The sequence below is a fragment of the Cyprinus carpio genome, chromosome A9 (genome assembly GCF_018340385.1).
Source record: "Cyprinus carpio isolate SPL01 chromosome A9, ASM1834038v1, whole genome shotgun sequence".
In the NCBI taxonomy this organism is placed as follows: Eukaryota; Metazoa; Chordata; class Actinopteri; order Cypriniformes; family Cyprinidae; genus Cyprinus; species Cyprinus carpio.
In genome coordinates, this window is record NC_056580.1 from 16,888,581 (window position 1) to 16,916,048 (window position 27,468).

General features: G+C 35.1%; 3 protein-coding genes across 4 annotated transcripts; 1 reads left to right on the top strand and 2 right to left on the bottom strand.

Annotated features, from left to right (window-relative positions):
- Positions 1-535: 535 nt before the first annotated feature.
- LOC109062680 (dnaJ homolog subfamily C member 3-like) lies at positions 536-6,606 on the bottom strand. Of its 2 annotated transcripts, XM_042763796.1 has the most exons (13): positions 6,411-6,606; positions 5,667-5,777; positions 5,333-5,457; positions 5,144-5,218; positions 4,281-4,433; positions 3,152-3,333; positions 2,795-2,914; positions 2,119-2,224; positions 1,896-2,016; positions 1,401-1,533; positions 1,146-1,294; positions 881-1,039; positions 536-792 (listed from the first exon to the last, which is right to left on the bottom strand). In XM_042763796.1, exons 1-12 carry the CDS (start codon positions 6,490-6,492, stop codon positions 882-884), a joined length of 1,515 nt encoding a protein of 504 aa, XP_042619730.1. In that variant the 5' UTR covers positions 6,493-6,606; the 3' UTR covers positions 536-792; position 881. The 2 variants fall into 2 exon arrangements, with proteins under 2 accessions (XP_042619730.1, XP_042619729.1); XM_042763795.1 differs by having other exon boundaries at positions 536-1,039.
- Positions 6,607-13,800: 7,194 nt separating this feature from the next.
- Positions 13,801-17,627, top strand: LOC109062681 (adrenodoxin-like). Its single transcript, XM_042763797.1, has 4 exons — positions 13,801-14,082; positions 15,962-16,086; positions 16,575-16,704; positions 17,210-17,627. Exons 1-4 carry the CDS (start codon positions 13,928-13,930, stop codon positions 17,337-17,339), a joined length of 540 nt encoding a protein of 179 aa, XP_042619731.1. The 5' UTR covers positions 13,801-13,927; the 3' UTR covers positions 17,340-17,627.
- A 487-nt stretch (positions 17,628-18,114) lies between these two features.
- Positions 18,115-27,008, bottom strand: LOC109063758 (rho GTPase-activating protein 20-like). Its single transcript, XM_042763806.1, has 15 exons — positions 26,696-27,008; positions 25,299-25,375; positions 24,562-24,729; positions 23,726-23,875; positions 23,504-23,545; positions 23,339-23,423; positions 23,173-23,250; positions 22,985-23,051; positions 22,690-22,845; positions 22,055-22,236; positions 21,587-21,751; positions 20,936-21,066; positions 20,560-20,743; positions 20,290-20,401; positions 18,115-19,863 (listed from the first exon to the last, which is right to left on the bottom strand). Exons 1-15 carry the CDS (start codon positions 26,768-26,770, stop codon positions 18,740-18,742), a joined length of 2,796 nt encoding a protein of 931 aa, XP_042619740.1. The 5' UTR covers positions 26,771-27,008; the 3' UTR covers positions 18,115-18,739.
- Positions 27,009-27,468: the final 460 nt, after the last annotated feature.

Consider the following 27,468-nt stretch of genomic DNA (forward strand, 5'->3'; position numbering starts at 1 on the left):
TGAACTTGCAATGGTACTGATGTATATTTATAAGGGACAAACATGTCAATATTTTGTACATTCCTCCAGAGAAGGCTATAAATGTTTATACTGGCCTTTTTTGTAACAGTTTCAGTAAATATTCTGTCATCATATTTTAACTGTCAGTGTTTGCAGATGGGAGGTTTTTATTGTTTATAATGTCTTTTTTTTTAATAGTCTTTTAAATCGCCTTGATATGTTGAAAGACTGGTTGAACACTACCAAGTAGAGCTCTCAGATGTACAGTATACAATTGTAAACTGTTATGGGGGGGAGATCAGCTCTGCAGATCCATTCAAAAAAAAAAAAAAAAAAAAACAACTGTCTTTGTATCCCAGTTATTGAGACAGATCTTTTACATTCCCAGTTTTATTTCTATTACATAAATGACTCTGTACACATTTTTTTTCTATGCCTTGATTTTCAGAGATGTGGATTTTATCAGAAATAAAGTGATATTTTTATTCTGAAAGGGGATACAATGGATTTTCAGTAAAAACAGACCAAAAAGTCCTTTTAATTTAAATAAGCATTCTCAATCTCTTTATTTCATTATTTACAGCATAGTTTGATTCATAGAAAAATAGTATTGTTTTCTATGTACATATTATTCTCAGGAGTAAAACCCTCAAAGCTAATAGATGTTACTTAGCTGAAAGTCTTGCGCTCCGGATTGCAAGATCCCTGAAAGTATAGCAGCTGCTTCAAAGAAAGATGGTTAGCAAGCGGGGTCACTTAACAGCATGAGATGTGCATTTCAAGGTGCTTGTCCTGTCAGAACCGTGCCTGTGGGCAGGTTCAGAAGGTGCCAGGTCCCGACTCCAGCACATATCCAGGCCCTAGGTCTACTCAGCCGAGCCTCAGTTGAAATTGAATTTGAAATTAAAAGGTCCAGAACCAAAAGGATTGAATCCCTGGAAGTTCTCCCAGCCACCGTGGAAGTGGTGGTGATGTCCCCCACCCTGCTGACTCTCTGGATCCATGGGGTCCTCGCCCTGGTCAAACTTACTCCTCATCTCTGCAGTCAAACAGAAGAACGGGACGAAGTTAAGTTATCACAGAACCTTAACCAAACAAACAAGGTGAAGCTGCTGGCTTAAACCAGATGTGGCACTAAAATATACCTGGGTCGGTGAGAACTTCTTTGGCTTGAGCGATGTCTATGAACTTCTTCTCTGCCTTTTTCTTTTCTTCTGCATCCTGGAAATTGTCTGGATGCCACTGCTGCGCCAGCTTTCTGTATGCTTTCAGGATCTCTTTCTTTTGGGCAGTTCTGCAACCACAGCAGTTTAATAAGAGTGTTTGCTTACTTTAAAATGAGTATTGGGCCTCTGCATTGATTAACAGATGAGAGAGAGTTGTTGTATGTGTTTTCTAACCTCTTTACACCCAGGATCTTGTAGTAATCTCTCTTCTGGGACTGCTTGAGGAGCCGCTGTGCTCTTTCCAGGCCCTCCTTGATCTGCCGGTCATTTTCACTATGTTCTTTAGCACTCTCAAAGTCCTTAATGGCTGCAAAAAGAACACAATTCTGTCACTCCACCTCATCATTTTAAATGCAATCATGAGGAAAAAGCAATAAAAGCAGCCAATTTGCTAAATCTTTAAAACAGCAGAGTACAAAAGTACTACTGAACATGAAAAACAAAACTTTTTTTTCCCCAAAGGTCTTTCATAGGAAATTACATATCTGTGTCTTATGCTGTGCCTTATTTTTAAGGGATACTTTAAAGACATTTTTTCAGGTTTTACTAAAATTACCACCACAGAATATACTGATAAAGAATTATTATATATATATATATATATATATATATATATATATATATATATATATATATATATATAAAATGTGTCCATGTATCCATCTCTACCTTCTTCATATTGGTCATCCTGGAGGTAGGCCTCTGCTCTGTCTTTTAAAGCATTCACATTCTGAGGGTCTGCTTTCAGAACTTCACTGCACACTGAGATGGCTTTGGCAGGTTGTTGGTCCTGAGGAACAAGACCAAAACATTCACTCACAACAGTTAAACACAGGTGCAGTGTATGCTTTGGTGGATGGTGACACCTTGTGGTCAAGAAGCTCAGTCTCACCTTTGACAAACAGTGGCACATGCGTTCTTTGGCGTTAAGTATGAATTGAGGAACATTTGGTTCAGTCTTCATAACAGACTCGTATTTACTAACTGCATCACTGTACCTGTGGATTTAGTAAAACAGTCATTAGACTGTGAATGAGTGTACATTAACTTCATATGTTTAATTAAATAAATACTTGTATTCAGCAAGGAGACATTCAGTTTATCAAAAGTGGCAGTAAAGATTATTATATTTCAAATAAATGCTGTTCTTTTAAACTGCGTTTTCTATTAATCAAAGAATCCTGAAAAAAAAGAACGATCAGTGATTTCTAAAGGATCATGTGACACTAAAAACTGAAATGGCTGCTGAAAATTCCTCTTTGCCATCACAGAAATGAATTACATTTTAAAATATATTAAAATAGAAATTAGTCATTTTAAATTGTAATAATATTTCACAAATAAATGCAGCCTTGGTGAGCATAAAAGTCTAATGATTTTTTTTTTTTTTTTTTTTTACAGACCCCAAACTGAATGGTAGTATATAGTATGTAATATTATATATCACAAAAGTATTATAATAATTATTATTGATGTTATATTTTTATAAAATGTTTTGTTTACCATGTTATACATCATTATTATTATCATCATCATCATTTACAAAATACAGCAATGTTACAGCATACTTCTCCTGTTGTATCAGTTCCTCAGCAGCTTGTGTCTGTTTGTTGAGCTTCTTAACTTGTTTGTAGTGGCTGAAGCACTGCTTATGATCCGGATCCAGTTTCAGACACTCCCTCACCTCACTGCACAAAAAAGAAAAGTTTATTAGAAATTCTAAATAACTAGAAAGAAAACATGCAGCATAGTGTGGACCTTAATTGTACACTTATTTCATTTTACATACTATTATTAAAACATATAGGCAGAATAGTGTTGAGGCCTATATTGTGCAATACACCAGGAGGCTTAGAATGCTTTTGTAGCATACATAAACTCCAAACTCCCAGACTGACTGCATTAATAACCACATGTTGTCTTACTTGAGGGACATCTCATGGTCTCCCAAGTTGTAATAGATGGTGCTGAGTTTGTAGAACGCCTGAGTGTTGTCACTTTTCAGTTTTGAAGTGGCCTTGAGGTCACTGATGGCTTTGCCCATTTCACCCAACTGAATGAAACACTCTGCCCGCATCTCTCTGGAGTCTGCATCCCAAACACACGTCTGAGAAGATGACAAGCAAATAAAAAGGACTTGACAAACTGTATTTAAATAATACCTTACTATATGCAATTAGCATGATATTTGTTCTGTTCCTACAAAGCAGACATGACATTACTGAACAAAGAGTGCTCTTTACGGAACACAAACAATCCTTTTCTGCACCAGGACAAAACCAGGGTGGATCACCTACAGTAAACAGGAACCTCTAAGGTCAGTTCAAACTTTTGATTTACTAAAGGGAGATACATCATGTTATTTTAGCATTTTAGTATTGTTATTTCAGTGCTACTATTAAAGTTTTGTTCATATTTTGAAAAATATTCTATTTTTATATTATCAGGTTTTTTATTATTATTACAAATTTACATTTGTATTAATGATTTAAAAAATATAGCTGTTATAGGGACCTATTTCTTTCAGTTCATCCGCAGCCTGTTTCTGTCTGTTGAGCTTTCTAACTTGGTTATTTTAGTATCTTTGATATACTATTATAGCTTAAGTTAAGATTTCAAAATTAATTTAATTTTTTTATTTTCACGTTAATTTTAGTTTAAGTTAACACAGACAGAGAGACAGACAGACAGAGAGACAGACAGACAGAGAGACAGACAGACAGATCAACAGACAGACAGACAGACAGACAGACAGACAGACAGACAGAGAGACAGACAGAGAGACAGACAGAGAGACAGACAGACATAGATAGATAGATAGATAGATAGATAGATAAGATGGATAAGATGGATAAGATGGATAAGATGGATAAGAGATAGATAAGATAGATGATAGACTTAAAATGAGAAATGTTGCCTTGGAAACTAGCTGAAATAAAATACGTTTTTAATGTAAGTTAATGTTTATTTTTGTTTAAAGTAACAAAAATATTTTTTCATAGTTTTAGTTTTAGGTTTAGTTAACAATAATAACCGTGATCCTGGCTGACTCACATCAATGATGATGTCGAGGTGCGAAGCGGCTGAGCCATAGTCTCTACGCGTGAAATCGCTCTGTGCCTGAGCCACCAGTCTCTGAATTTCATCGGATTTCTTCAGCTGGCTCTGTGCCTCCTGCTCTTCCCTGCTGCTTGGGTTTGACTTGAGCTGGAAGACAAAACAACTGTGTCATCCTTAAGACAATGAAGAGATAACAAGTGTCAAAACAGCAGAAAAGTTCAAGTGTGCAGGTTAAATGAAGCTTTTGGGATACTGAGACTGGAAATATACACCACTGACTGACCCAGCTAAGAATACTCTGGAGAAGGATGAGGAAACTTCAGGGAGACTTAATTAAATATTTTTTCCTCGTAGGTCATACCATTTAAATATTAAAATGTGATATAAAAAGCACTGTCATTTTCTCAGAATTTTCAAAGATGAACAACGAATCTCATCTCAGCACATATGTGGGCATGCTATCTAGGTGTGCACTTGACCTTGTCTGCATTTATTTTTTTATTTTTTTTTTTCAAAAAAAAAAAAAAAAAAACACTTTTACTGTAGTTTTACAAATATTAAACCATAAGCTACAGCAAAATGGACTACACTAAAATTACAGAAAAGATTATATATATATATATATATATATATATATATATATATATATATATATATATATATATATATATATATATATATATATATATATATATATATATATATATATATATATATATTTTACACATAACTATATTTATATTTATATTTATATACGTTTTAATACAACGGTTGTTATTATACAAGTTAAAGGCAGCAGATATTGATCAACCGGTGTCCAATTGGTGCATCCCTAATGCTAATCAAATGTTACTCACCACTTTTTTGAAATCGCTTTCTGCTTCATCAAGTTTGCCATGTTTCAGCAGTAGGTTTCCTCTCTGAAGCCTCGCCTGTGGATTAAGTAGAAACAATGGGTTAATTTCTGGTTAACAGGTTTTGGTAAATCATATAAAAATATTGTACGTATTTTACAGTGTGAGATGATTCTGATTCTGAGAACGCACCGATGTGAAGTCCGGTTTAAGTTCAATGACTTTGCTGAGGTCTGGTAATGCAGATTTTGACTTTCCCATGGCAAGGTACACAGTTGCTCTTCTATAGTATGCCATGTAATTTTTGGGGTCACCATCTGATAATTTAAAAAAAAGTGTGTGTGTGGTGTGTGTATACATATTTATAAAAATATAAAAAATATAATATATTTAAATATTTATACATATTTATTTTATATGATTAAATCCAGACATACTACTTAAATAAAAACTGCTTTCTGTGGAAAAGAACACATTACACACAAGATTTCATTTAAGTTCTCATGTAAAAAGATCCAGTACTCACCAACAGCAGCGTGGAAGTGAGAGAGAGCATCTGCCAGCTGTCCTGCAGCCAGAAGCTTCTTCCCCATCTCCAGATGATTCTCAACACCACCATCCTTCCTACCATTAACTCCTGCAACACACGTGAAAGGCTAGTAAGTGTGAAGTCTAAGACGAACCACAAAGAACCACAATCTGCATCATGTATTCAGTGGTAGACAGTAGAGCACATTTGAGTAGATTACAGTTAGTATGGCAATGACAGTATTCCTCAAACGTTTATTGGTACATTCGTGTCCACTAGAGTCGAGTAGAGTACAACAGAGTCTGGAAGACTAACGTTAGATTAGTAAACATTTTAGTGAAGTGAAACAGTGACAACTTGTAACCACAAACATGTTGCGGTGGAATCACAGTATTCCTTTAGAGCAGTACAATACAAAAAAATAATATAAAAAACATACTAGAGACAAAATAACATCACTTAAACTAAATAAAGAAATCATGATGAAGATTTAAATGCTTGACAGATAACTGGGTCCTCAGCAGCGTGTTTCTGGACTAATGTTACAGTTCTCCATACTTCACGAGTAACGTGTAGACATCTAAACAGCTGGGATTTGTCATCTCTCACTGACATTGCTTTGAGTTCATTTATAAAAACAACAAAGTCACTATCTCTAAATGACTGTCATGAAGATGAACATATAGTTTACTACAAACCTGGTTAAAAATCATTTCTTAAGCACTAGCACTGACCACTTACCTTCGTATCGAAGATCGATCAAAACCAGTAAAAAAGGAACGTAGCTTAGCAGTTTGTGTGCCACTGGGCTTATGGCAACCATGTTTACTTATGTGTTCCGTCAAATCACTGATTTAATGTATAGAGCTCCAATAGACACGCAGGACATTCGCACAGCTGTCAGGCCATCGGACATCATGCCCACTGGTCGTGGGTCCCTCTGATTGGCTGATATTTCACTAAACCCCGCCTATCGCCCCCTAAACGGAGGCTAGCCACGGCATCATTATTTTGGTTCCGTTTGCGCTTGCGCGACAGTGAGCGCACACAAATATAATATGAGATATTTAAATGTTTTATGTAGAACTGTATTTTTCGACATTTTCAGAGGATATTATTTACCGTCTGTAACTGGATACTTTTAATCACGTATTCTCAGCATGATTCTTAATTATTTATATAAATCATTATATAGGCTAGTGTGATATAAGCTTGTGATTTTAAATTCATATGTGTTACATATGTTCTACTGTTCAGCCAGTTGTACCAGTGCTTCCAAGCCTGAGGAACTTAACTCAGATATTCACACGTGATGTTGAACGTGTCATGTAAACATGATTTTTGTCAAGACTCAAAATAATGAGACACTTGAAGACTTTATAAAAAAATAAAAAAATAAATAAATATTTAACTTTTAAGAGAAAATCAGGAAGAATTTGTGTTGTTGTTTTTCTCAAAGACAAAATTAAATACAAAAAGGCAAGCATCGTATTGCTGCAGTGATAACTGGTAAAATGCATACAATTTTATCTTTGAAACTGAAACATTTGCCATTACATGTAATGACAGTGTTTTATCAGTCTCATCATGCTTGTAGTGTAGTTGTCTATTACTTGACTGAATAACCACTTTCCCTTTTAAGTGACGTAATTCATGCTATAAAAGGATGATAACCATGAACAGTTCACAGACACCATCATCTAGTGATCAGTAACATCATCAGTCCTGTGAGAAGATCCAGAGTCTAATTCCTGGTAAAATACGTGATAAAATTCCACTATTTGCTGCATTCTGAAATTACTGGCATTGTTTGTGGTCCTTTCACAGAGCTTATCAAAGCATATTGTTGAAATATTTTACCAACTTTATGGAGTTTACCAAAAAGCATTTACAATATAATTATTTAGATAATCTTTCTGTGTTTTGTTGGTACTTGAAGGGACCTCTCTCACTCTGCTGAATTACACCTTTCTCATTCTCCCCATGCAGTTAAGGTTTTTATTAAATTCTTTGGATTTTCTGTAAGCCAAAGAATTTCCAACTTTTTTACTGTCTCTGGTATCAAAACCCATTTGTTGACTGTTTATTGAACTTGTTTATGAGGAGTGATGTTGATAATACACTGGCATTTCCACTGTAGTGGCTCTGATAGACATCAGAAAACACTAGCACTCATCATCAAAATGTGCAGTAACTAAGTCGAGTGTATTTATTTATACAGCGCTATATTAGCAGCTTCAGGATTAACACAGTACTAAGAGTATTAATGCTGTATTAAAATCCTACAATTATGAAATTAATTTAATATAGCCTGTAAAGCGGCCCTAAAAAGACAAAAGTGTCATTATTCAGCTCAATTTAGTTCAATGTTAATTTACTTTAGTTCAGTGTCAATGTTACAATCAACTATATGAAGCATCTGGTGCCATTATTCAGCTCAAGTCATGTCAGTTCAGTTACAGTGGGAAGTTCATCAGTTATGAAACAAACAGGTGTGCAAAGTGTTTTCTGATAACCTTACAGCATCAAAATGTTTCCTCTAAGACTAATAAATAAATAAAAAATCTTTATCAAAAACTGCATGAAAATGTGGAGACAAAGCAGATAAATATGCTTTCAAGGATGTCCTGCATTATTAAAGAGCTCAACGAATGAAATGAAATGTAAGAGGAACCACTGTCTCAAGCATTACAGTATCTCGGACAAATAAAGAGGGTCTCTAATTTCATATCTAAATGTGGCTAATGGCCCACAGATGTTGCCATTGCTAATCTAATCCATCAATTACAAGCTTTTGCACAGTTATCAAGGGAAATAGTTTTTTGGAGGTTATTATATTTTATAATATTTTTTTATTATGTGGGTTTATTATATGATGATAATAAAGTGTTATAGAGGTGTAAACTTTTTGAGAAATCTGTGTGTGTGATTTTTTGACCTTTTTACCACCATAACGTGATTATGTGCTGTTATAATAAATGCACCCATATTGACATACACTTTTAACACACAGCCAGTAGGCATTATAAAGCGCTGTACGGACCAACAGGTGTGCAATCAATGTCAGCACTTTAGCTGAATTTATCCACTCACTTACCCATAAAACATGTCTGGGTATGTCACATAACCTGCTTTCTGGAATACCCCCAGCCCTTCAACAAAACAGGGGAACACAGACAGGGATCATGACAATGGGAAAAATATGAAAAGGTATACTTTGTGTAAAATGAAAAGAAAAAAAAAATAATGACAAAAAGACTATTGGTTTGTCTGGTTTCCTACAGAGTGCAGCAGCCAGGTTCCTGAAGAAAAAAATGCTATTCTTTTTCTCCCGAGGGAAATTGATTGTTTTTTTTTTTGTTTGTTTTTTTCGTCATTAAAGTCATTATGTGTCTTGTTTCTTTGTCTTTGGTCTGATTTTTAAAAACTTTTTTGCTTCAAATCAAAGTTTTAACTGTTGTGATTCACCTTGTAAGCTGGTTGGCATGGTTAATGGCTTATAGCTCTTTAACAAAGACTTTTTTTTAAAACCCCTATGGGAAAAATTAAATGGAAAAAATACTTCCAGAACCAGTGCCACTATAAGGGGGTGGGCACTGTTACACTATACAGAATTTCTTGTTGTGTCATGTGATTAGGGATATCATACATCTGATTCGTTCTAACTCTCTGATTGGTTGCAAGTTTGAATCTTGTCTTTGTTTACATCTAAATGAGATTCTTCATTTGCATTAGCCATGATGAAAGTCTGTGTGCTGAAATATGCTAGCGAAATAAAAAAAAAAGAAGATTTCTTCCAACTTGTTGATGTTTTAATTATTTCTTTCTCCACTTTTCAAGTACTGTTGGTTTTGTTTACAGTATGTTTACAAAATGTAAGCAATAAAGTATGTTTAAATGTGGCTCATTTGCCTGCAAAACCAAGTACTGTAAATGCAACTCCACAGATTCTCAAGTGTCCTCTCCCCTACTTAACCCATTTACTTCATCTGACAGAGTAATTACTGATGATACCATCTTTATCAGTCTCAGAGGCCTGAAGCCTGTATAGATATGAGCTGAGATACAAGCAAGTTCACCTCAACACCAGTAAGTCTAAGTCATATATTATCTATGATTAGTCGAGATCAACTCATTCCAGTCAGAATCCAGGCCAAGTCCAAATGCTCCTTAAAATTTGATTTTGGACTCAGACTTGAGATAGACTTAAAGGGATAGTTCACCCAAAAATTAATTGCTCACCCTCATGTCTTTCCAAACCCATAAGACCTTCGTTCATCTTCAGAACACAAGTTAAGATATTTTTGACCCTTTTTGAACTTTTTGACTGAAACGTTTTATGGCCCAGAAAGGTGGTAAGCAAATCAATAAAACAGTCCATTTGATTTCAGTGGTTCAACCGTAATGTTTTGAAGCTTTTTGTGTGCGAAGAACTTTTGTAACTGGTTTCCAACTTATAAAAATATGTGATTCTAACTTTTTTTTTTTATCTAAATTCAGATCTATGACTAAATTAATATATACACAGAAAATATACAAATAAAAACTGATTCAAAATATTAATAAAACTTATTACAATATCTCAATGATACTATAACACTGCTTTGTAAACTGTTATAGTGCATTAGTCTTTTGGATTACCTCATCAGAATACTGTATGAGTGTATTAATTATTGCTGGATGTCAGATGTGAAATCTGAGTGGGATGCTTGGAAAGCCTCAGTCGTAAACAGTTCATCTCATGAAAAATGCATTCAGAATGATAAATACACATTCAATATGCAATTAGCTGAGAAACAAATATCTTATGATATCTTACTGATTACTCTGACAGTGAAAACATGAATTGTTGCGAAACATACAAAACAAACAGCTTTAGAGAATTTGTAATTCATAAGATAATAGTAAACAGGTTATGAGCCAGTTAAATGAATTTAAGTTTTTTCTGAGTCATGTCTCGGGGCCCTATGGATGAAACTGCACACACATCTGTGTCTGAACTATTATATCAAAATAATCTCTAAAGTTATATTTTAAACATTGGTTATGCTGTTTAGAAAGCTTTCCATATCTTGTTCTTTTTGGTATCTGTGATATTTCAAAAAAATAATGGTGATCTTTTTTTGTCATCCACAGCTCTTCATGTTTCCAACTTGAACTTATCATTTATAGATTCTAAAATAATGAAGACAGACACCAGCGACCAGTCAGCAACTTACAAGGCCAATGACAACACTGGCGTGGTTAAAGTTGCGTGCCTTTCTGGAGTTATTCTCTGTTATTTGTTGATGTAGTCATGTTATAACATTAGAACGGCGATTAAACTGACTTAAACTGAAACTACCTGTGCATGAACAGTTTCAATGCATAATCCAGCCAATCAGAATAGAGTATTCAGACCATAAACACAAATACAGACAGGGTTCTAACTAATTTGTAATTTCAAAATTACATATTCAAATATAGACCTAATTACTCCTGATTTTACTTATCGATCATTAGGAAATTTGACTGTTGTGTATTTGCAATTTTGAAATGGCTGGGTCAGTAAATGGTTTTTGTGGTCAGTGAAAGCTTCTACAGTTACAAATTACCTCAACTCAGAAATTCAAGGATGTGACCTTTGGTAACCAGCTGAGGTGTTTTTTCCCCCATATGGATAATAATTGCCAAAGCTGACAGTAGAGCTGCTCAGAAGGCCATTTAACCTTCATCCTCATTCCTCTCCTCCCGAATGTGGGTCAAAATGACACCAAGGTTTTTTTGTTTTTGTTTTTTGTCCAGAAAGCTTATATTGATCCTTCTTTTTTTTCTTTCTTTTTGTGTTATTTTTATTTTATTTGCCTTAAATTCTGGATATGTTTATGCAAATGATAATATCTGCATACATTAAAAACAAAAATACGAACAAAAAAGACAACTGTAGTCATTTTCTATAGAAAACAGAAAGGTGCATAATACATTGGGTCACTTAGGCCCCATTTACACTGCATGGTTCAAGTGACCCAATTCCGATTTTTTCCTCTCATGTGGCACAGATCGGATATGACCGGTGAACGTGTAAGCAGGAAAAAAACGCATGGATTCTGATTTTCTCAGATCGGATTCAGGCCTCATTCATATGTGGTAATAAATCGGATATGAATCGGATACGTGCATTTGCGGGTGCCATGTAAGCAGACAAATCGGATATTCCCCAGTAAATGCGAGTCGTACGTCATTAAAAATGTGACGTCAACTCAGGTGGACGCCACCAACTGAGATCACATGACTTATTATAGGCGCGATGGAGGACGAAGGATACACACAGTGGAGCAATGCGGAGGTTTCATGTCTTTTGAGTCTTTGGGGCGAAGAGACAGTGCAGGCAAAAATGCAGGATTGTTACAGAAATAAATCCGTGTTTGAAGACATTTCACGAGATATGGGGAGGCACTGTTTAAGCGCTTTTTTCTCCGCCGTACGAGACCAATGTTTTGCTCAATTTTTTTTTTTTTTTTGTTGACTTTTCAAAATATTGTGGAAAGCAAAACACTGTATAATTTTATTTGCATCTGCATTCATTATATTTCGTGCTGTTTTACTTCCTTTTCCTTCTTTTTCCGGGTCAGAACGTCTACGTTTGGTAGTTTCAGCAGTGTATAGTGTAAATGCAAAAATCGGATACGGGTCACTTTTAAAAGATGATGTAAGCGGGTCTCCAAAAAAATCGGATATAGTCAGAAAATCGGATTTGGGCATCAAGACCTGCAGTGTAAATGCAGCGTTGTTGTTTTTTATGGAAAATGGTGGGGTGAATAATGAATTGGGTTTGCATTTTTTTGTTTGATGCAATATGGTGGTTTATATGGAGATTCTGAACTGAGCAAAACAAGTGAAACATTGAAACTTACACCAGCTTGAATTTGCTTTTTTAGGCATTCACACACACACACACACACACACACACACACACACACACACACACACACATATATATATATTTTTAATCTAAACATATGTATATGTATTTTAATCTAAACATATGTATATTCGTATGTAATAAATATATAATACATAAAAATATAAAAATGATATAAACTCATTGGTCTTCAACGCATCACTCAAATGTAACTGTTTTGTCAAAAAAAAAAGGCAAAAAAACAGACATTTCCCAGCATTAACATCATTCATGTTATTATGTGTTTCTATGTGGTATTTTTAGATTTTCAAAAAAAAAAAAAAATTATACGCTGTTTTCCTATTGAGGGCCAAAATCCTTGTGGCGACATTTGCCTGCAGGAGCACACACACACATTACATTACATTACATTTAATCATTTAGCAGACGCTTTTATCCAAAGCGACTTACAAATGAGAACAGTAGAAACAATCAGATCAACAAGAGAACAACAACGGTATACAAGTGCTATGACAAGTCTCAGTTAGTCTAGTACAGAACACGTAGCCAGGGTTTTTTTTTTTTTTTAATGAATATGATAGACAAGAAAAAGAAAAGGTAGGTACTAGTATCAGTTGGTTAAGTGCAGGCGAAAAAGATGAGTCTTTAGATGTTTTTTGAAAATGAGTAAAGACTCAGCTGTTCGAATTGAACACACACACACGGCCAAAATTTTTATTGTTGCATTTCAGAATTATTTTACTGTTTAATTCTGTAAGATTACACATTATAAATACATTTGATGCGGAGGATGACTTTAGTAAAGTTACATTTATTTGTATTCATTGTTTCAAAGCAGCTTACAGAAAGATTTACTGTTATGTCAATTAAGAGATTTAAAGAGTTTTAAATGTTGGTCGTTATTGTTCTAATGAGAGATTTAAATATCGGTCTGTTTTGTTCTTTATATAATGCCATATTTACAAGTATAGATAAAAGTAATTCTATTTAATATCACTCAATAAACAGCAGGCTCCCACTTAGTCCCATGTAGTTTATCAACAAGTCGCATTCTCCTCAATGTTTCATATAAAGAAGACATGCAAGCGCAGAAAGAGACTAGTAGTATGACTGTATGTAGTAGAACAAAATATGAAAATAACTAACAGTTTACTAAAATATCTAAAATCGCTATTCTAAAAACGCAGTACGTTCCCGAAGGAACACATGATGAATTCTTTCCGGGTTGGCCTACAAATTTACGTCACGACTGAACAGCTGTATTTCCGCCACATATAAAGAGTCGAAAGTTTAATTCTAGCACACATGCAACGGTGGTAGCTAGTTCTTCAGCGGTCTGTCAACAAATTATATTACAATGTCGGTATGTGCATTGAGAGTGTTTCTCCAGCGAGCGGCTGTGATGCGTAAAGCAGCGCACCAGACATTCAGTCAAGCGAGAGCGTTTCCTCAATGCGTGACCGGGAGCTACACTCACAGCAGAGGAATAAACACATTAACAAATTCACTAAGGTAAGAAACTGTCTTTTAAAAAGTACCGAGTCATTAGGACTTATGCATGTTAGCAATTTTGCCAGCAGTGATGTAATGTCCCGAAAAGTGTGGATTACATAAAATACGTAACGTCTTTAGGTTAGATAACAACATGTCAAAGCGAGTAGCTTTTTTTATTTAAAGAAAAATTATTAAGCGCTTCTGTCAAATAAAACATGACACCGTTTACAGTCTCTTAGGGTTTACGTGATAAAACAATAGACATAATGTTAAAAATGCAGTGCTTGTCAAATGTTAGCGGATAGTTTATGTGATGAACTACACCTGTGGTAGTCTGTAAGGACACCTTTGTGAATGTGAGGAGAGCTGATTTCATACATCGACTAAAGATCGACTTGAGATCAGAAGGTTAAAAGTCATTAAAGGCATGGTTCAGATAAGCTCTGAATGATATAGCATAATCTGTTTGCATTTGACACATGGTTTGATATTTTATGTCTAATAAAGTGACATTAATGCATTTTAAGTGTGGCTTAACTGTTTTTGATGCTCACTGTATTTCCCAGTTGTGCAATAGGTTAATTTTTTTTTTTTTTTTTGTGGGTCAAGGCTAATGGGTTACAAGTATACTGAGTTTGTGTGTGCATTGTGTAATAATGCGTTCCTCTTTATTTTATGTTATCTGTCTTTATCTCAGTTTTATCTTTGGGTCTATTGGTGACTAAGAATGTATACTATTGTTATGGTGAATACATTGATAACTGAATCTTCTTCAAGGTCATTTTATACACACACAAACACCAACCCTCTGTAATGCTTGATCTGAATGGTCAAGTGTGGCATTCAGTTGTCAAAAATTTCACAATCTTGATTGTTGTTCAGGGCATTGCTATATAACTGACATACCAAACACTACTGTTCGAAAGTAGTGTAGTTCAAAAGGAACAGTATTCAAAGTTGATAATGAGAAATGTTTCTTGAGAACCAAATCAGCATATTAGAAGGATTTCTGAAGGATCATGTGACACTGAAGGCTGGTGTAATGGCTGCTAAAAAGTCAGCTTTGTATCACAGGAATAATTTACATTTTAAAATAATAATGGATAACGATTATTTTAAATTGTTATAATATATCACAGATATTACTGTTAATTTTTGAGCAAATAAATGCAGCTTTGTTGAGTATAGCTCTTAGCAACTTCTTTCAAAAAAATCTGACCAGTACTTGCATGTCTAGTGTGCAACTCATGTGGTCTCTCATTTCATACAATCACAAGTTAGTTTTTTTATCTCAAATGATTGCTGATCATAAATATGACCTCAAAGGACTTCTGTATTACTCCAAAACGTTGTACTGTAAATGGACAAAATAAGCAGACATTTTTCTACGTATCTTTTGCCTGCTGAAGACCACTGCACCTAAATGCCCTCCATGCTCCCTCATTGTGTTTAAGCCTCCATGCATAAATCGTCTTTTCTCTGGAGGGTTTTATCAGGGCTTAGGTGAATTCATGCTCAGGATATCGTTGTAGTTGTATATTAAACCATAGATGACTACTGTGGTATGACAGGAAATTATGAAAGGAATGCAACAAGCATAATAGTTTTTTTGGCTATAATATTTGTTAATTTTACAGAATATTCAGTGCGCCAAGGCCTATTTTTATCTTTAAAAATGTGCATTTTTCAGGGATCTACATTTCAAGGAAAATCCCTTGGTTTCTTAAACAATGGTCTGATTAACAACATCAACAAGAGGTTTAGCCAAAGTTTTCAGCAAAATGTGCTTAAGGATACAACAAATCATTGTTCTAGGTTTTTCATATAGCACTTCTGATGATTATGATGATGATGATGTTGATGATGATGGCTTTATCTTTGCAAAATGTCTGTGCAGGGCTGAGGAGAAGGTGACAGTTCACTTTTTGAATCGAGATGGGAAAAGGATTTCGGTGAAAGCTTTAACAGGAGAATCACTACTCGATGTTGTTGTTAACCATGATCTAGATATTGATGGATTTGGTAAGTTATTTACAAATATTGTACATAGTGTAAAAATGTAAGTTTTAGTTGTACAGACAAATATGCATAGTTCATTCACACACTGTAAAAATTTAAAAATTTTCTTTCTGTGCCACCTAAATGTAGTCGGGTTGATTTAGATTGCATGAAATAATATTTTTGATTTTAATAAATCCACATGAAACACATTTTTAGTCTACCTGACGAAACATTTTTACAGTGCATATAGTGTACTGTCTATGAGGACTGCTGGTTGCCTCAAAATTAGCAAAGGAAAAACATGGGATTGACATAGAAAGGCAAAAATGATTTAGTCATTGTGAACAGGCCAAAGCTTTACAAGGCTTTGTGTATGTAATCCAAAGGTAAAACGAGGTGAACAGCTAGAGGAATATTTGAATACCTGTCATGTCAATGTAAGTGGAATGTGAGTCTTAGTAGCTTGCAGGCTAATATGTTTGTGTGTCTCCCTTGGGTTGTTGAACTAGGTGCATGTGAGGGAACTTTGGCCTGCTCTACGTGCCACCTTATTTTCGAGGAGGCCGTTTATAAGAAGCTTGGACCTATTTCTGATGAGGAAATGGACATGCTGGACTTGGCTTATGGGCTTACAGACACGTGAGTGAACCAAATCACTCAACTACAGGAGATCATTTTATAATTGTCTTCAGAAGCCATGCGGTAGCTTTTTATATTTTTGTAGAGACCTCAGTTTAAAGATGAAGAAATTATCTCTTTTGATGTTGAAGTACACTTTCCTATTCTATATTATGCAGAGAAAACAATTAGTAAGCCATTCATAGGTTGATTCCCCTTTAAATATAAACCCTGTAGCTCACTATCATTGCTCTGTTCGTATGAGGATCCTGAACAGCACATGGTAACACAGGCTCAGCCAATAGAGAGAGTTGGGTGCAGAGTTATCTGTTTGTTTGAAAATTTTACTTTCCTTTGGTTTCAACTTTTGCCATAGAAATGACAGACTTCATTTTAAAAGGTGCATGTGCATTAAAAAGTGCACGTCTTTTTTTTTTAATTTTCTGTTTTGACACTTCATGATTTGGCTGGATTTGAATATTCAAGGCAAATCTTCACATTTCTCTTTTGCATGTACATCATTTAGATCTCGTCTGGGTTGCCAGGTGTGTTTGAGGAAGGATCTGGATGGGATGATCCTGCGTGTGCCAGACGTGATATCTGATGCTCGAGTTGACAGTGAAAAAGAGTCCTCCACAGCCCCACCCAAAGTATAATCTATAAAATAAAGCCCAGTTATATATCATAAAAACCGCATTATGGAGAAATCTTTAATAGCAGGTATTTTAATATGTGCTACTGTAATAGAAAACTACATTTTAATTGATAACATGTATTGTTTGATATTATTTACATGCTGCCGTAAGTAGTTTTTATAATTTTGGTGATTGTTATTTTAATTGTGCAGATTCTGCAATTCTTTGTGTCACAATGAGAGGCGAGAGCATCTTGTTGTTATACATACACAAGTGATTTATTGTAATAAATATTATGTTTAACTTTTACGTTGCTTTGTTTGTTTTTATTTTGTATTTAAAAGCTGGAAAATCATCCTCAAGCAAGTACATGTGATTTATTATATTTGAACATGTTTTGCTGCTATGTTAAATAAGTTATATTGATGCGTTAAAAATGTTGACATGAGCACAGTGAAAATGTGAATTATTGAGCCAAAATATGTTTGCAAGAAAGATCAATTGTTGAAAAATAAACTAGGGCCACACACAGATGGGATTACTAGTTTTAATAAGATATTTGTTAGATAACATATTGTTGGAAATTTGATTTAAATTCTGTAGTTTAATATTTATAAGAAATATGTCGAACCATTAGGCCACGACTCCCCTAAATAGCATTTTTTTAAACTGTGCAATAAAATAGCATTTTTTTGTGTAATATAACTATATTAAATAGCATTTTTTTAAAGTGCAATAAAATATTGTAATTATAAATCTTTTTTTGTAATTTACTTTCAAATAGTTTTGTATGCTTTTAAATCATCTTATAATGAAATCTTCTTGGACCTCAAAATGGTGGCATTCATCTTACAGAATCAAAATACGTAATTATGTTTTAGGATAAACAAGCAAAATTGGTAATATATCCCTACCCTAATCCTGAAAAGGGGATTTTGTGAATGTGCAAGTGTAAGTGTGTGCTGTTTTTGAATGCTTTAAATGCCTCAGTTTGACTTGCATGATGAAAAACACATTGAAAACTGAATAAATAAATTATTGTAAGTAGGGTTGAGCCGATAGATGATGCCACTGTCCTTCGTCGATGGCTGATATCCATGCACACCATCCACGTGCAGCCCAGTTTTTGTGAGTTTACTCAGCGGTTGAGTTTGCTTTGAAAGCTGTGCGGATGCAGAAAATGAAGTATACCTGGGTCTTTAATGGGTCAGCTGCTGCAGAGCTTGCCAAAATCTAAATGCTAATGAGATGAAGATGAAAATATCTAGTGGAAAATGAGAATGTTACGTACCCTCTAAAAAATGTAATAATTCTGTAATATGAAGTGTGTAATTGTTAATTATAAGAAACTGCAGATTATTATCATTAATGGAGTCCCAGTGTTTATGTGCTGTTTTTGAAAAAGAGAGTTCCCACTGGCTTCAGACAATCCACTGGCTGCTACTGCAACAACTGAGCCTTTGGCCTCTCCCAATAGCCTGCTTCTCTTTCGGAGGAGAAGCATCCATAAAGTAGTCCCCCACTATTTTTCCAGAGGAGGGGTGCAAATCAAGAGCTTTAAACCTTAACTGCTCCCCAGAGAGTTTGCTAGACTTCAAACCTGCATTCAGTCCCCTGACTTTGTGCTCTGTCAACTTGCAGATCTGTCTATAAAACACACTGCGTGGTAGCTTGACTTCTTCTTCAGTCCTGGTTTGACAGGTGAACCTGACGGTCTGAGGGTCAGGGGACACATTGGGGTCTCCTAAAGGACTGTGCGTGTGGCTCCCGGGCCCCCTGTAGAAAAGGCCTTTTCCTTTATGTGAAAACATTTGAGTGGGAGTCTGTGAGAATGGTTTTCTGTTGACTTTTTGAAAGGCCTGCTGATAAGCAGGAGGATTTTTGGGCACTTTACATTGTAAACCCCATTCAATATCAAAGACGTTTCTCTGATGATGTGGCGGAGATGATTTTTCGTTCTGTAAACTGTTTGAATTTTGGTAGTCTGTGCTATTCTGAGTGAGCAAATCAGATTGTCCCTTGTCTGGAGAGTCCCGAGGAGAATAACGAGTCTTGCGGGTGGACAGAGAAAATGGACTGTCTATTGAACTCACAGATGAGTGTGTTGGAGAAGTAACTGGCGATGACACATTGGAGGTTGGTGGAGTTTGTTTTTCTCCCATGAAATTCGGTTGTTGAAAGCTTTGTTCCAAAAACAAATTATCATTGACCTCATCAGGTCTCTTAAACTCTTCATGTTTTCCACTTTCTAGGGTTACTTCCTGCTCATGAGAAGTCAAAGCAATGGTGGACACGGAGTGTCTGTGTAATTTAAGGGATCGGAGCTGTCGCACTGCAGGTGAAATGTTCCTGATTTGTGGTGATGGGGTGGAAGACGGCAGGTGGCTTTCTGGCAAATCGAGGTCACAGTCACTCAGTGACATGAGTGAGTCCATACTACGACTGTCTTTAAGAAGACGGCTCTTAGAAATGTCCTCTGTGTCTGTATTCACCTCATTCTTCAGACTCTCATAACCTGAATCTGACATCTGCTGCAGGGACCCAACTAGAGGCAGGAAGAGAAAAGAAATATATAGACTATACAATTTTAAAAACATAGTAAAAGAAATTGTGTGAAAATGTGCTGTTGTTACTTTTTATGAAGTTACAGTATTTTTTAACTGATCTGTTGTTATAAATAATGCTGAAATAAAATAAAATAAATATTACATTAAATATTTTAAAATATAACAAATATTTCATATAAAAACATGAAAATGAAAATGATAACTGTTGCCTTTGTAGCTTTAATTTCAAACTTTCATTTACATTATCAACAAGGAAAAAAATCTGGTGGATTTAATCACACTAACTAATAATTTTTTTAATTAAAAAGCAGTTTAGCTAAAGGACATTTTTCAGGATGAAATAAATATTATACAGTGTTGATTTGTGTTGGTGTGTTGTGAATTCTGTATGTATTTATAGTAACCTGATCCGTGGTTGCTTCTATTGTCTTCAGTCAAATCCATTAAGAGGCTTATAATTTCATCCCCAAACAACGCACAGCAGTTGTCAATCAAGACACGCACAAGGTCACACACCTGTGTACAGATTACATTGGCAATTACATTTACATTTCCTTTCCTATGTCCATTATATTTTCCATTCCTACTGCCATTTGTCATGTTCTTTAGAGATCCACAATGATGATTACTTCAGCAGAATAGTAATCTGGTAATAATAAAGCATGTGCACTTACCTTTTTGGCATCTTTTTCATGCGACTGTGATAGTTTGCGATTCCACAGACAGCTAGGTGCTATACACACAGCCAGGTTAAAAGAGGTCATCTGGTTGTGCTCAGCATTGAGTTGTATGTGGCGCAGCATCGCTAACATGTGTCTCAGCAGCAGGAGATTTTCTTCAGGTAAAAGCTGAAGAAGCCTGTCAGTGTGGGCAGAAAACCACACATTAGATAACTCATAAAGCTAAAGGAAATTGGCTACTAAATCTAAATCTGCTTAAGGTGTGCAGTACTATCATAGCCTTGATCCATCATTATCAAGGTTTTATCCGTCTTAACTAACTAGCATTATAAGACCTGATAAACTAATCAGAGTGTTGCTGGGACTTTACCTCTGAACATTCTGTAGCAGGTTTCTCTCCGTCATTTGTCCATTTCTTTCACCATTCTGCTCCACTGCTTGGAGCCATTGCTCATAGAGCTCCTCACACAGCAGGCTGCCTGGTATATTGCGTAAGAATTCCTACCAATCACAGATATGAAAACACAGTCGTCATAATAGAATCAATGTTTATTCTTGACTTACACTAATGTTCAATAGTTCAGGGAGAAGTTTTTATTTTTTTGCATTAAATTAAAAGTGTAACAGTAAAGATATTTATAATGTTACAAAAGATTTCTTTTAAATAAATGATGCTCTTTTTAATTTTCTTTTCATTAAAGAAACCTTAAAAATGTTCACAGTTTCCATAAATATTAAACAGCACAACCTATAATTGATATAATATAATGTTTTGTGTGCACCAAATCAGTATTAGAATGATTTCTGGAGGATCGTGTGACACTGAAGACTGGAGTATTGGCTGCTGAAGCTTTGCATTCCCAGGAATAAATTACATTTTAAAATATATTTAAGTGTTATTTCACTATATTACTGTTTTAACTGTATTTTTAATCAAATAAATGCATAAGAGACTTCTTTCAAAAGCATTACTGTGAAACATTTACAGACCCCAAACTTTTGTTTATACATAAATATCTACCTTGAACACTGAAGCAGTGACAAGTACAGGTTCTCCACTCAGTGGCTCTTCATAGTGACCAGAATCCAGTTTTTCCCTCAGTTCTCGGCAGGCCTTCACTCCAGCAGAGTGCCGGAATATTCCATGCGTCACAGTCCCCTCTCTGCACAAACACTTCAGCATGTCCTTTAAAAAACAAAAAACAACTGGTTTTATTGTAATATTATTATTGTAAATGGAAGTTATCATATTTTAACAAAAATTATGTTTATTATAACTCTTTCATAAAGGAATAAGAATGTTTTAAGGTGCTTTTCGACATTTAATAATGCTGAACATTATGCAAAAAAGTTATACAGCTTTTCATTTACATAATATAACAATTTTATACTGCTTCCATCAATATTTCTCATGTGATGAAGTTTGAAAAGTAATACAGTAGGCATTATCTTTTTAAGTGCTTAAGATATGAGGATTTTCAGTACATACAACAATGGGTGATGGCAGGGTATTGTCTTTTATCACATCACTGAGTGGCCGACCAAACAGATGACCAGAAGCCGGCGGAATGGTTTGGCCAAGAGATTCGGACTGAACATCCTGTTCAGTGCTGAAGCCTCGTTTAAAAGCCCAGCTAAAAAGAGACATCCTCCTCCTCCTGCTTTTCTGTTCTGCAAGGAGAAATGTATGCAAGAGAGGCCAACAAGATTAAAAAAAAAAAAGAGGCAACGTTTCAGGACATTGTGTATGTGTGTTAGTTTTTGGGGTGGAGCGATTAGTGAGATTTAAGTGCCAGAAGAAATGGGGTGGGAACCAGGTTGATTTCATGCCAAAACATTTCCATACAGTATGTATTTGTAGAATATATGGCTTAATATTCAGATTTTATTTTGTGTGTGTGGGTTTTGACAAAGATGTGGGCTTTAATTAAAAAAAAAAAACTGAACAATCCATATGTGGACTGATGTAGAATGCAAGGGAAATCATCACAGAAGTGTAAAATATTATTGTTTTCAGTAATATACAGTTATTTCATGCATACAAAAAAAAATCATACTATGCACAGCATACTACAAAAATAGAACTACTAGTATGGTAGCATTCTGAAAATAAGCATCTCTCACCTGTGCAGGTGCTGCTACTCATTTGACTGGGCCTCAGGAAGAACTGGCAGTGAGCGTCAATAGGCAAAAGCGCCATCTGGCTGTAGGGTAAGGTCACTGCATCTTGCTGCAGCAGGCGAATGTGGCTCATCTTTATGCTATAAGGAAACTCATGACCTGGTGGAACAAAAGCCCCTTATAAAAGCTGCTGTGCAGGGATAGTATCAGATACTAATACCACAGTACTTTAAATTATTAATTCACATCTAAAATGTTTGATTGCTTTGATAACAGAGAATTACTAATAAACTCCTACCAATTAAAGGGTATGGTGTTTCATCTTGTTTTGAACATACCCACAACTTATAATCTTTTATTCCACCCTGTGTACGAAGAGAAAAGCAATTAATAGGTGAAATAAAAATAAAGAAATAATAATCATTTTATTTTTTTCTTTGTTGCTTGTTTGTTTGTTTGTGTAGTAGTTGTGCAGTCTTTACTTACCGAAAGACCAAACTGTTGCAGTGCTGTGCCAATGACATCAGAGGTGCAGTCTGTGTTGCTGATAAAAATAGTCTTTGCCTAGAGAGAGGAAAAAGCAAATTCACATTCATTTACACATCGAAGCTACAGTATATAATTTTATACTCACAAAACATTCAGTTCTCACATAGGCACAGTTCCCAACATCCTTTGCAAATATCTTTAGTGGAATCATCTTCGGATCATCACTCTGTTTTTCTTCTTTTATACAACTAATTAAAAAGTGGGAGAAGAGCAATTCAGATAAGATTTATTTGTTTATTGTATTTATTGTAATAGTAAAATAACTTACCTTTCAATGAAAGACAGCCACCTGTCTTTCTCTTCTGAAGTGCTACACACACACACACACACACAAAAACAACTTATTTTAACAGGAGAAATCAATGGATATGTTTAGATTGGCTATATATACTGTGTGTGTGTGTGTGTGTGTGTGTGTGTGTGTGTGTGTGTGTGTGTGTGTGTGTGTGTGTGTGTGTGTGTGTGTGTGTGTGTGTGTGTGTGTGTGTACCTAAAAGTAGCCACACAGTTGTAAGTTGGCCAACCCATGACAAAGCTCCTCTCTGAAGCGGTACTGGCCTCACACACCTCGTCCACACAGCTGGCCGTCCACATCTCACTAACACGCACACACTTCTTCTGCTTCACCTGCATTATTGACCTGAAAAAAAGAACATCTCAAATTATTTAAAGACCAAATTATTAGAGCTATTCCATCTCACCACTTTAACATTGTAGCTCTACATACTACCATTCTGAAATTTGGTGTCAGTGTGTTTTTGTGTGTGTTTGTTTGTTTATTATTTAGTTATTTTATTTTAACGAACACATTTATTCAGCAAGGACACATTAATTAGATTAAAAGTGACAGCAAAGACATTTACAACATAATATTTTTATTTCAAATAAATGTTGTTCTTTTGAACTTTCTTTGCATCAGAAACTGTATCACAGTTTGCACAAAAATATTTAGCAGCACAACTGTTTTTTAAGCATTGATAACAATAAGAAATGTGTCTTGAGCACCAAATCAGCATGTTAGAATGATTTCTGAAGGATCATGTGACACTGAAGACTGGAGTAATTGACTGCTGAAAATTCAGCTTTGCCATAACATTAATAAATTATGTTTTAAAATATATCAAAATAGGAAACTGCAATAAATTGTAATAATATTTATACTGTATAATTTTACTGGTTTAATAATCCAGCCTTGTTGAGCAGAAGAGACTTCTTTCAAAAACATTTTTATAAATGTTACCAACCCCAAATTTGATGTCTGTGCATTTCAATATTTGGATGATTTATGTTATTTTAATTCTTCTTAGTAAATTTCCACATCCATACTTGGCCTTGGTGATGATGAGAAGATCACTGAAGAGGATGAGGAATCTCTCTTGGGTCTGAAGGCCAGTCTGCAGCACCACATTGCCTTGGCAAATGAGTTTCCTTGTTGGGCTGAGCAGAGACTGGATCAGGGTGAAAATGTCCTGGCTAACCTGAGATGCACATTCCCTGACAAAAACATGAGACAAAAAGAGACATTCATTGAGAGGACAACATTAGAAAACCTATTCAAAATACCCAATTTCCCTGGGCCAGGCATATTTCATTCAAAATTTGCATAAGAAAACACGTCCAATTCATCATTCATTTGTAATTAATCAAAGCTTCTGACTTGAGCGCTCTTTCATGTGCTTCACTGATAAATTACCTCGTGTTACAGCTGCACATCAGACAAAAGATAGATTTCAGAAAGTATACACATACTTCTCAGACAGCTATCTGATGGCAGACAACTTTGTTTCTCTGTGTCACTCTTTCACACACTCACACACATGCAGATGCTGGTTGTGAGACCACACACAAGCTGGTTCTGCAGCATCTCTTCATTCTCTCCTTTCAGTTAAATGCAAATATATTCAGAAGCCTCTTGCATGCACACAAGCACTGACTATGACATTGTGCCAGAAGTGGGAAACAAACTGCTCATTGAGACTGAAACAGACTGTAAAATAATCAAATGACCATGCAGTCTGATGTTTATGTTCACGGAATGCATCAATGCATTTCAAAGATCATACCTGGCAACAGGTTTCGACTTTGTAAGAGCTTTGCTGAGAATAATAGAAGGTGCAGACTGTCTGCGCTGAGAGAAAGATTCTAGAGAAAAAATAAGAGAGAGAATAATGTAATATAATAAAAGAGACAGAGAGATTATCAGCATCACATAATAACACACAGGTATTCACAACAATGCTGATATTCAGTTTAACAGCACAATTATCATTTATCAGTTACGATTATCATTTGTTGATTATATCTGTATAAAAATGTAAGAAACAAAAAGATAATATTGAGTAACCAAAATTTAAAACATATATGTGTTCCTGATATTGTGTTTATTGTAAAACCATATATATGTGTGTGTGTGTGTGTGTGTGTGTGTGTGTGTGTGTGTGTGTGTGTGTGTGTGTGTGTGTGTGTGTGTGTACAGTAATTTGAATCAGTAATGAATCAGTAATTTTCTAAAATGATTCATTTACTTTTATTGTTTAAAATGTTTATTATATGTTTATATATATGGCTATGGTTGATGACATTGCATTTGTTGTAAAACCTTTCCTATCCTCCTTTAAATATATTTTCGTTTTTTTTTTCTAAATTTATTAATTTCCTTTTTATTATTTTTAATACTTATATATAAGTTATTGCTATTATTATTGTTCTTTTTAAAGTTGTATTTTTTTATCATTTTGCCTTTATTTTGATAGGATGAGGAGAGACAGGAAGCACTGAGAGAGGAGAGCAGGAGAGGCAGACCAGAGGCACTGGCGCACTTATATACAGTATATTGGCACACTGCCCACAAGGCTATGGCTTTGATATTATTGCTATTTTAAATGATTGATTCTATTATTCTATTGTTATTATGTTGCCAACTTAAATTATGAAGTTAAATGAATTGGCTACATCTGTTATTTATCAAAATCACATTATAGCTGTGTGTATGAATGAGTCAGCACTCTCTTATATTGATATAGAGTTGTACTGTCCTTATCTGAGCTATTTTTACCTTATCTGTGCCTTTTTTAACACTGCACTCATTTTATTTACACTTTCTACTCTGGATTATTTTCTTTCACTAATCTCCAATCGCTTTTATTTGAAATCTACTTTTTAATTATTTTACTGAATTTGTTTTGTTAATCTTCATTATGGGCTTTGAATGCTGAAGCTAAACCCTGGAAATCATAGCTGTGCACCAGACACAGGTCTGTTGTTCCGTTGTACAAATCTGGTCTAACTATGTGATGTTAATAAAACAAACCAATGCTAAATGGATGGAAGAGTATGGCATGTCAGCTCTTGAATGTACATGATAGGCTACTTTTATTTAAAATCTCTATCATTGCAAAATTGGTATAGGTTCTTGTGTTGCATACCAGCAACGAGCAGCTGTTTATATTGCTTTACTTACATTGGAGTGTTGGTTTTCCCCACAACTTTTAATTTGGCTTCTCTTCTGCCATCCTGGCTCATGTAGCGGTCCCATGGTTAAAATCCAAGTAAAAAGACTGTGGAGGTGATTTAGAGGACTGATCAGATCAATGCTTCCATATCATCATATGCCTCTGTGTAATCCTCCGTTTGCTGCTCTCCTTCTTTTCTGTTTCAGTGTGGTAGAAATACAAAATCCAGGAGTGTGTTCAGTTATCCCGTCCTCCTCACAAGCTCCGCACTTTGATTGTCAACACTTTGAACAATGTATTTGTCTTTCCTCTCTGAATGATGGAAGATTATGTCTGTGACTCAGGGGGAGGATTTAGGAGGAGGGATCTCGGTACATAATGTGATGTAGGTCTGTGTGTACCACAAATGTGTGTAGTTTTGACAGAGGAGAGCATGTTTATACCTTGTGAAACAACTTTCTTTAATTAAATCTGTTTGTCTTTGGAAATTACATATTTTGACAAATATTTCTAGAAGAATCTATTCAGTATTTATTTATAATAATTCCTTTGGCCAGTTTATCTTCATACCCTGCCCCCTCCTTACTGGGATGAGTAAATGATCAGAAAAGCTTAAGCCTCTTTTCTCACCAGATGAAGCCAGTTTGATTGACGGTTGCTCAAACTGTAATCATATTTTCCTCACTGTACTCCATCAGATTGTCCATTTTGTATACTGATTTTGTCCAGCCACAGTTCATATAGGTACATTCAGTAAATCTGTCTTTTGCACAAAAAGAAA

Coding starts and splice junctions, on each gene's coding strand:
- LOC109062680 (XM_042763796.1), bottom strand. CDS start 6,492: ATGGTTGCCATAAGCCCAGTGGCACACAAACTGCTAAGCTACGTTCCT. Junction 2,225..2,794: donor GAACTGATACAACAGGAGAA/GTATGCTGTAAC, acceptor CTAAATCCACAG/GTACAGTGATGCAGTTAGTA. Junction 1,295..1,400: donor AAGATCCTGGGTGTAAAGAG/GTTAGAAAACAC, acceptor CTGTGGTTGCAG/AACTGCCCAAAAGAAAGAGA.
- LOC109062681 (XM_042763797.1), top strand. CDS start 13,928: ATGTCGGTATGTGCATTGAGAGTGTTTCTCCAGCGAGCGGCTGTGATG. Junction 14,083..15,961: donor ACATTAACAAATTCACTAAG/GTAAGAAACTGT, acceptor ATGTCTGTGCAG/GGCTGAGGAGAAGGTGACAG. Junction 16,705..17,209: donor GCTTATGGGCTTACAGACAC/GTGAGTGAACCA, acceptor TACATCATTTAG/ATCTCGTCTGGGTTGCCAGG.
- LOC109063758 (XM_042763806.1), bottom strand. CDS start 26,770: ATGGGACCGCTACATGAGCCAGGATGGCAGAAGAGAAGCCAAATTAAA. Junction 23,424..23,503: donor TGGCTGTCTTTCATTGAAAG/GTAAGTTATTTT, acceptor CTTTTTAATTAG/TTGTATAAAAGAAGAAAAAC. Junction 23,052..23,172: donor TGCAACAGTTTGGTCTTTCG/GTAAGTAAAGAC, acceptor CTTCGTACACAG/GGTGGAATAAAAGATTATAA.